At 42.7% G+C, this 9,709-nt stretch overlaps 1 protein-coding gene across 3 annotated transcripts; it reads right to left on the reverse strand.

The window, feature by feature from the left end:
• Window positions 1–813: 813 nt before the first annotated feature.
• LOC143418468 (putative C-type lectin domain family 20 member A) lies at window positions 814–7,934 on the reverse strand. 3 transcript variants are annotated; one of them, XM_076883576.1, is made up of 6 exons: window positions 7,864–7,934; window positions 7,227–7,322; window positions 3,218–3,604; window positions 2,322–2,642; window positions 2,123–2,214; window positions 814–1,872 (listed from the first exon to the last, which is right to left on the reverse strand). In XM_076883576.1, exons 2-6 carry the CDS (start codon window positions 7,261–7,263, stop codon window positions 1,723–1,725), a joined length of 987 nt encoding a protein of 328 aa, XP_076739691.1. In that variant the 5' UTR covers window positions 7,264–7,322; window positions 7,864–7,934; the 3' UTR covers window positions 814–1,722. The 3 variants fall into 3 exon arrangements, with proteins under 3 accessions (XP_076739691.1, XP_076739692.1, XP_076739690.1); XM_076883577.1 differs by lacking the exon at window positions 3,218–3,604; XM_076883575.1 differs by lacking the exons at window positions 7,227–7,322; window positions 7,864–7,934 and having other exon boundaries at window positions 3,218–4,320.
• Between the last annotated feature and the right edge of the window lie 1,775 nt (window positions 7,935–9,709).

The following is a 9,709-nucleotide window of genomic DNA, read 5'->3' on the forward strand; positions in this document are numbered from 1 at the left end:
ACTGAATTCCCTAGACTCTGAGACATTCAGCTAATCCAGCTAAAGAACATTTTGGCCCACCAAAATGTGTATATTGGTTTAACATAAGATAACTAAATACATGTTGGGGTTTATTTTTTATCTTTAAGGCTAATATCTCATAATTAGCATCGCAGGTTTGTTTTATACTTTATTACAGCGGTCCCCAACCCCTGGGCCTCGGACTGGTAGCCTACCGGTCCATGAGTCGTTTGGTACTGGGCCACGAGAGTTGAGGCTCAGGTGTGAAATGTATGGTTTTCAGGGTTTTTATCGGTTTTCAGCGTTATTTTGTTATCGTTTTTATCGTTAACTCGGTTTTCCTGGGTCTTTTCACGTGTGTTATGAATAAATCTTCTTTTTTTCGGTACCGGTACTAGTTTTATTTTGTTGTATTTATCCGCGACACCTTAAAGGCCGGTCCGTGAAAATATTGTCGGGCATAAACCGGTCCGTGGCGCAATAAAGGTTGGGGACCGCTGCTTTATGACACACAGTAAGAATTGTAGAGTGGTATTAGAAGTAGATTGCTATAATCAGATACTAACAGACATAAACAGAGAGGAGCCCCCTTCTCTAAGAATTTGAGGGGGAGGGGGAGTGATAGGTTTGTAGCATAAACCTATTCGCTGGATCGTTCAAGACAATTTACTACACAGCAAAAGCAAGACACAAGTAGGCAAAGTTCTTTGTGTTACTCATGCATGAGGGAGGCCTGCCTGGAGCCAAGTGTCGTTCCACCCACTTGACCTCCATCAGACAGGTTCCCTGTAACACTCCTTTTATTGTGGTTACATGAAAATACATAGGTTCATTAACATATGACGTATACATACACACAAAGAGTACCTTGCCTGTGCGTTGTGTAAGTATGTGTGTGTGTGTGTGTGTGTGTGTGTGTGTGTGTGGTCAGAGTGTGGCGCAATAAACAACTTCCCTAAACCTGCTGGCCTGGAAGTCCAGCAGTTCATCTAAACAAAAGGCACTTAGACTAAAACTGATATAGCTATGTTTATCCTACCATAAAACAATAAAACAAGGTACGACCTCTCCCATGCTCCCAGGGTGTGGGTGTGAATGCCAGAGCACTTTGGAATGCACACGAAGTCTTTGCAGACTCCTAAGGATCACACATCCTATCACTACACAATCGATTATACACCTCTAAGCATATATGGTTAAATATTTCTAAGCATAAATGACAATCAACAATATAAACCTGACAGGGTGTCTCACTAGTGAAGGCACCAGAAGGTACAAACTTTAAGCCTGACTGCGCTAGAGGAAACATGGCCATAAATTCCTGGGTGTGGCAGCCTTTTGTCTCTGAGCCAGAGAGAGGAGGTCCATGGCGCCATGTAAAACTAATTCTAACCATTTTGCTAATAAACTGTTAAAAGTTATAATTGGAGCGTATTTGTCTTCCCTCTCATAAAAAACCTACATACTCTCAACATAAAAAAGTATAATCATAAACAACCATTTTGTGTTACATTATCATGAGATAGCTATAAAGACTTTACAGGAACAAAAAACATCAAAATCATGTTCATTTAACATATAAAAGTGTTGAGTTATAAAAAAGAAAATTAAGGCTGACTAAACATAACTTTATTGCTTGCAACCGATGTAGGTTATTTTTTTCAGTGAACAGGACAGAGAGATAGGACACACCACAGTTAACTGAAGTTGGCTGCTGGAAAATCAAAGTGTCAGTGTGACAGCACAGATCTCCTCTTCAGTCTCCTCTTTCTCCTCCTCTTGTTCCTTTTTGTGGAAGATGTTTCCATCAAGCTGCTTCACCCATCTCAGCGTGAATTCACTCAGACCGTTCTCCATCAGCCTCTGATTGAACTGGGAAACATATTTATTATTCTCACACAGTGCATTTTTTAACAGCTGTTTATCAGTAAATATCCATTAACAATTTCACAATCAGTTGTGGGAGAGTGACAGAAGTTTTGATATTATGTTGACTGATACATTACTTAAGGCTGCTGCTAGTGGGGAAAAAATATGAGGATCCATCTTTTGTTTGCTTGTTTGTTTTGTCTGCTTTGGTTTGTTGATATAAAATGCTATTCTATTTTAACTAGTTAGTTACCTTTTCCAAGATGTCATTCTGCAGCACCTCCATGTCCACAGAGGCATCTGTTGTCTTCAGCTCCACCTTCAACAGTCTCTGGTCCTTGACATCTGTTATACAAAATGCTGTGTTATCATAAGAATTACACTGCAGAATAAAAGATTGTACAAGAATTTCTGTAAATGTTAAATTGTAGCCAAAACAAATGATAGCTCACCAGTGTAACAGAGGAAGTAATTGTAGCCATTACATGCACTGTTGTGCCACTTCTCTAAATATGTGGTGCCACAGGAGTAGTTGTCTTCACTCAGTGGCTTGTTGGGAGCCCAGTTGGGGAATGAATATGCGCTCCCATCTGACCACATCCATGCATTTCTATAAAGACCGATCCACGTGGGGGAATTGTTCAACATCATCTTCAGCTGTTCATTCTCAGACTGGTTCCTCACACTGGCCAGATCTGTGTGCTTCACTCTGCAGTAGCTCTGAGCGTTCTTCCAGGTCTCACTCACATTCACATAGATGAAGCTCGATGTGTCTGGAAATATGTTTCATTCAGTCAGTCTCCAAGAATATATCAATATCTGTATAATAGTTGTGTAGCATGTAAATGTGTTTGGTTTTTTTGGACTCTTGGTATTTGGGAAAATAACTGTGTTACCTGTCACAGACATATACGTACAGATGTTTTGGTAGTAGTCTAATACAACAGATTGGACTGGTAACTACAAGATATGTAGCATTCATGTTGAAATAATCTGGTTACTAAATATATACAAATAGATTATTTATTTATTTATTTGTTTATTGCAAACACAGGAGAACCTGATATAGTAATATGGTAACTTTTTTTGTAATTTAAATGAAGTGTAATGTCATTTTTCTGACCAGATTTTATTCTGATAAAAGATTTAGTAATAAGGACTAATTCCTCCATCCTTAGTATGATCTTCTCTTCAATCTCTTAAATCCTCATTCCTTCCTCTACAAAACTAAAGGTTGTAAAATCCTTGAACAAACCTTATAAATGAAAGATCAGAGTAACTATTAATAAAACAACATGGAATATGTTAAAGCTAAAGTCTTAATAACGACATAACTGTTTTTCATTACTTTTGTAGTAGCAGATGAATGGGTATGTGACACCGCACGCCTGATCTGCCCATTCCCCACTTGGGAGCATTGCCACACATGCTTTGTAGTATCCTGGACCAACATTGGGTTCATTACTAGCCCACATTCTGAACTCAGCCCCTCCTTCAACATAGTAATTCTGGTATTCCAGAGACCACCTCCATGCTTCAGTGTCAGGCTGGAGTCCAATCCAAACGCTTAAAAGTCCCTTTGTAAGTTTATTGACCATTGCCAGGTCTTTCTCATTATGCACACAGGCCAGGTCAGTGTACTTATTCCTACAGAACTGTTTAGCGCTGCTCCAGTCTTTTGCCTGTGAAACAAGTATGTAGAGTCGAGGAAAACAGGCAGGCAGGAAACACAGTCCTGTGGTAAGAATAAAGAAACTCACTTTGAAGCATTTCATGACAAATGCAAATCAGACATTTTCTGGATCCTCATAAACTATTGAATATGAGACATTATATAGTAGTTTGTTAATGTTGGTTCATAGTGGCAAAATTAGGAGAGGCTTGTATAATAATGAACAAAGACTTTGTTTCACACTTTAGACCTCAACAAAAGTTACTCATTGATGTACCTAAGTGCGCATGCGCCAACCAGCGTGCAGCCTGTTACAGTCGCTCCTGCTTTTCTCTTAGTTTAGCTCTTTTTTCTTACGTATTCTTTTTTTTTTCTGACTTGTATTTTCCTCCGTTTTCTATCTCTTACTCAATCATGTGGATTGAGAGAGTTTTTGTTCTTCTGGTGGCCGTGGAACTGTTACTTTTATCATGGAACGGGACCGCGGCACATCTCCTACACGCACGGACTGTTTACTCCAGAGATGAGCTGATCGCCCTGATGCCGGCCGGCTCGCTGGCCAGGCCCGCAGAAGTGCCCGCAGAAGTACCAGCTGAAATTTGGAGGAAAACACATCGGGGATGCAGAGGTCAAGGACAGAAGAGAAGAAAAAAGGTGACGGTGAGACAGCGGAGGCTCGAAGCGAGGAGGAGGTTTAAACCGTGTCTGCCGTCTATCGTGATGGGAAATGTGCGATCGTTGGCAAGTAAAATCGACGAGCTCTCAGAACTGGTACGGAGTCAGAGGGAATACCGAGAGTGTAGCCTGATGTGTTTCACCGAATCATGGCTGCACCAGGTCATTCCCGATGAGAATGCTTCCGTGGAAGGCTTCCACACTGTTCGGGCGGACAGGGACAGCATCGCTAGCGGTAAGCGTAAAGGAGGTGGGCTTGCTGTTTTAGTTAACAACCGGTGGTGTAACCCTGCCAACATAACAATCAAAGAAAGGATTTGTTGCCCGGACACTGAACTGTGTGCTGTTGGACTCAGGCCGTATTATTTACCCAGGGAATTCTCTCACGTCATCTTGGTGGCTGTTTATGTTCCCCCCTCTGCTAACCCCACAGCTGCATGTGACACTATCCACTCTGCCATAGCTCGGCTACAGACTCAGCACCCGAGTGCCTTTATTGTGATCTCGGGTGACTTCAACCATGTATCACTGGTCAATACACTACCAACATTCAAACAATATGTGGACTGTCCCACCAGGGGAGAGAAAACTTTAGACTTACTGTATGCTAACGTCAAGGATGCATACAGCTCCTCCTCCCTCCCCCCACTTGGTAGGTCAGATCATAACCTGATTCACCTCACCCCCCGCTATGTGCCAATTGTGAGGAGGGAACCTGTGACCACCAGGACTGTTAGGAGGTGGTCAGAGGAGGCAATAGCGGAACTACAGGGCTGTTTCGAGGTGACCGACTGGGAAACACTCTGTGAGCCTCACGCCGAGGACATCAATGGGCTTACTGAGTGTATCACAGGCTACATAACTTTCTGCACCGACTCCATTGTTCCAGCTCAGACTGTTCATTGTTACCCAAATAACAAGCCGTGGGTGACTAAGGACATCAAAGCCCTCCTCAACAACAAGAAGAGGGCTTTCAGAGGGGGCAACAAAGAGGAGGTGAGGAAGGTCCAGGTGTTACTAAAGGACAAGATCAGAGAGGCTAAGGACAATTACAGGAGGAAGCTGGAGTGGAAACTCCAGCAGAACAGCATGAGAGAGGTGTGGAGGGGCATGAAGACCATCACTGGATTCAGGCCAACCAACAGCAGGGGAACTGAGGGAGGTGAGAATAGAGCCGACGAGTTGAATCTGTTTTTCAATAGATTCGACACCACAGTGTCTGCTCCCACCCCCACAACCTCACCTGCAGTCAGCCTGGAATCCAGAGCCACACCACTGTGCCAGCCTCTCTCTTCACATGTTGCCTCCTGTGAGATTCCTGACACCCCTCCCCCACCCATCACCTTCACTCAATACCAGGTTGAGATGCAAATGAGGAGACTTCACTCAGGCAAGTCTGCTGGACCAGACGGAGTGAGTCCCCTTGTCCTCAAGGCCTGTGCCCCCCAGCTGTGTGGAGTCTTTCATAAACTGTTTATGCTGAGTCTGAGTCTGCAGAGGGTCCCGGTGATGTGGAAGACATCATGCCTCGTCCCTGTACCAAAGACGCCACGTCCCAGTGGCCCCCAGGATTACAGGCCCGTGGCACTGACCTCCCACATCATGAAGACCCTGGAAAGGCTCATCCTGGACCAGCTGCGACCCATAGTAAGACCACATCTGGATCCCCTTCAGTTCGCTTATCAGCCTCGTCTCGGAACTGAGGACGCCATCATCTACCTGCTCAATCGTCTCTACACCCATCTGGACCAGCCGGCGAGCACTGTGAGGGTCATGTTTTTTGACTTTTCCAGTGCTTTCAACACCATCAGGCCGACCCTCCTGGGTGATAAGTTAGCAGCGATGCAGGTGGATGCTTCTCTGGTGTCCTGGATTGTTGATTACCTGACAGGAAGACCACAATATGTACGTCTCCCACAGTGTGTGTCTGACAAGGTGATTAGCAACACAGGGGCACCACAGGGGACTGTCCTCTCCCCCTTCCTCTTCACCCTCTACACCACAGACTTCAGCCACTGCACAGAGACCTGCCATCTTCAGAAGTTTTCTGATGACTCTGCGGTGGTTGGATGCATCAGCAGGGATGATGAGACAGAGTACCGGGCTGTGGTCGACTCCTTTGTCACGTGGTGTGAGCAGAATCATCTGCAGCTCAACGTGGCAAAGACCAAGGAACTGATCGTGGACTTCAGGAAGACCAGGAAACACTTGACCCCTGTTTCAATCCAGGGGGTCAGTGTTGACATTGTGGAGGACTATAAATACCTTGGAGTACACATTGACAATAAACTGGACTGGGCTAAAAACACCACAGCACTTTACAGGAAGGGCCAGAGTCGTCTCTATTTTTTGAGGCGACTGAGGTCCTTCAACATCTGCCAGAAAATGCTGAGGATTTTCTATGAGTCTGTGGTGGCCAGTGCGATCCTCTATGCTGTTGCATGCTGGGGGAGCAGGCTGAGGGTCGCAGATGCCAACAGACTTAATAAACTGATCCGTAAGGCCAGCAATGTTGTGGGGATGGAGCTGGACTCCCTCAAGGTGGTGTCGGAGAGGCGGATGCTGTCCAAGATAAAGACAATGTTGGATAACACCTCCCACCCACTCCATGACATGTTGGTCAGTCACAGGAGCTCGTTCAGTGAGAGACTGAGATTACCGAAAAGCACCACTGAACGACACAGGAAATCATTCCTGCCTGTGGCCATCTCCCTGTACAACGCATCCACTTAACACACTGTTTGCTGCTACAACTACACATGTTTCTTTTCCAAATATTTATTTATAAGTGACTTATGTATGTATGTATGTATATATATGTATATATTGTACTATTCTTAGTTAGCGTATTGTCTGTCTTGTCTTAATGTTGGTTTAAAATGGAGCACTGTAACAAAAAATAATTTCCCCCAGGGATCAATAAAGTATTCTGATTCTGATTCTGATTACTAACCCATTTTTAACAAATTTTTATTTCATAGAATTTTGGAAATAAATGATTCACACTGACCTGACAGGACCGTCATCAGCACTGCATTCTGTTTCATGATGTGCTGTTGGATGGTTCACTTATACAATGAGTTGATAAGTGTTTGTTGGTGAGTTTCTGTGGCAGAAAAAGCGTTTAGAGCAAGATACAAGACCACAGACATTACTCATTAAATAATAAACTTTAAATGAAATCAATGAAAGCTGGCAGTAAAACTTCATTTTAAAAGTAATTTTTTTCTTCTAAATAACACACAGTAGGTGAAGTTAAATTATAAATAAACAGAAATAATTCCCTCTGACTGGTAGCGACATCAAATGGAAATATTACATTTAAGAAAATCTGCATTCCACTTATTACTTTCTATACTTTTTTCTCCATAAATACAACTATTCACTACAAGATTAATTAATGCCAATTAATAATGTAATAGGAAGTTGGTGGGAAATTAATTTCCCCAAACTTCCACATTGTTGTGGAGGGCTGCACTCCACAACAGCAGTGTGGGCCAGCAGGAAGGAGGCAAGACATCTATGTAAGCTGATGCAAACATCAGACTCCAGCGAGATGTAAACATAACATTAAATGAACATTACACAATTACATATTATCAAAAAGCCCACAGAAGACCTCTGATGTTTGTTACATTTATACTTACCTGGAATAAGTCAAATATGTGAGCTCCAGCATCTAGCAAACAGCTGAAACACACTTCAAGCCTCGTCCCTTGTCATGTGTTTGGAACTATGTTTATATTACCATGTGCCTTCTGTCCTAGAAAGGGATGACACGAAGAGGTGGAGAATGAGCCAGGTAGTTTTTGAATTACATTTGAATACTTTAAGCATTATTCCAGCCACTTTAAATGCATGTCACAGGAGTGAAATGGTGAAAAAATGTTTGTACTCTTTCCCCCCCCCTGAACCCACCCTGTCTGGCAGTTTTAGCAAGCAGAATCATCATCTGCAACCTTTGTTGAACACAATTGTTTTGCCAAGAGGAGCAGTATAGACTCTCTGTAGGGTCCTCTTGGTAATCTTTTTGTTTTATTTATTTAATTGAATTTGAATTTTCAAGGTATCTGGGGAAGGTAAAGGAATTAAGTCAACCAAATCAATTTGTTTAGGAAAATATATCCCCCTTTAGGTAAGGCCAATATTTAAATAAATAGATCCCACTTGAAACCCACATTTGAAAGCGCAGTCATGACATCTGTTTTTATCTCCAAAACCATGTTGAACCCTGTTTAGATAGTGCTACCGCTAAACTCATGTCAAATAAAATCTCAGTTCACCCTCTTTTTGAAAATCTTGTCTGCTTGTGGCAGCTGGAATAATAATTCAGATTATATTGCATGTGCATGGCTGCTTTATATCTTTTCTAGTTCGTGTTTTATTTTCTGTAGGGGGGACGTATGGTTGTAACGCGGAGAGAGTTGTAACATCACCAATCACACCAATCAGGCATGATATAGGAGTAATATTATCATTTAAGTGTTTACTCACTTTCATTCCTGATTTCACATGCTGGTTGTCATGGCTACAAGCAACTGCATGTTGATTTCATTGGGAAAAAATTTATTTTGACGAAAGAACTAAACTGTTACACAACTGCAGATAAAAAATTATGACTTAACAGTATATTAATTTTTAGTTTCTTAGACAAACTGTGATGGCCTGCTAATTTTAACCCACTATGCAGTTAGTGAAACAATGACTTCCAGGGCTGGGGTGTTTTATGACATATGTTTTAAAAGTGTTACAACCATCCCCTTGCTCAAAGTGTGAATAGTTTTTTGATGTTACATATACTCATACATATACTTTTACAGCATCATGGCTAGATAGTGGAAGAGAAAGACTGATAGAGGTGTGCCTGCTGATATAAAAGTCCTGTCCTCTTAGTCCTGTTGTTAAACGGGCTGCACCTACGCAGTGTTATCGTGCCTTCGGCTCAGATACTGCTGAGCATTTTTCAACACTATTTCAACAACTTGTGTCCAGTCCCTCTGAGTCGTCCTCCGCAGATGGATTACTATCTCATCTGGACTCTGTTTGTAAATCTGCCCTTGATGTTGCTGCACCTGTAAGACTCAGGCAGTGTAAACCCAAGGCCAGCTCTAACCGATTTTACTCGAGCCATTAGAAGAGAATGTAGGAGATGTGAAAGATGATGGAAAAAGGACAGACTGTACGTCTCTCTGGAAGCTCTTAAGACGAGCTGGAAAGCTTATCAGAGGGCAGTAAAGACCTATTTTTCACAACTTATTTCTGTTAATTCACATAACCCTCGTGTTCTGTATAATACCATTAATTCTGTAGTGAATGCAGAGGATCATGTTCTTTTGCAATCCTCTGAGGTTATGTGTGTGGCGGAGGTGTGGTCCGGGGCGCGGCTGCAGGGGAGGAGTGGTGCAGTGAGCTCGACGGGGCGGTGCTGGTAAGAACAGCTGATGGCGATTTTGGACTGATGGTGGTTTTCCTTCCCTTTATATAGTGAGGCGG

Source organism: Maylandia zebra, linkage group LG4, assembly GCF_041146795.1.
Source record: "Maylandia zebra isolate NMK-2024a linkage group LG4, Mzebra_GT3a, whole genome shotgun sequence".
Lineage (NCBI taxonomy): Eukaryota > Metazoa > Chordata > Actinopteri > Cichliformes > Cichlidae > Maylandia > Maylandia zebra.

What these genes read in the sequence shown, in the direction of transcription:
- LOC143418468 (XM_076883575.1), bottom strand. Translation starts at nt 3,644, where the DNA reads ATGAAATGCTTCAAAGTGAGTTTCTTTATTCTTACCACAGGACTGTGT. An exon ending in ATTCATCTGCTACTACAAAA is followed by an intron (nt 2,643 to 3,217) that starts GTAATGAAAAAC and finishes ACATATTTCCAG; the next exon opens with ACACATCGAGCTTCATCTAT. An exon ending in AGAATGACATCTTGGAAAAG is followed by an intron (nt 1,873 to 2,122) that starts GTAACTAACTAG and finishes TATGTTTCCCAG; the next exon opens with TTCAATCAGAGGCTGATGGA.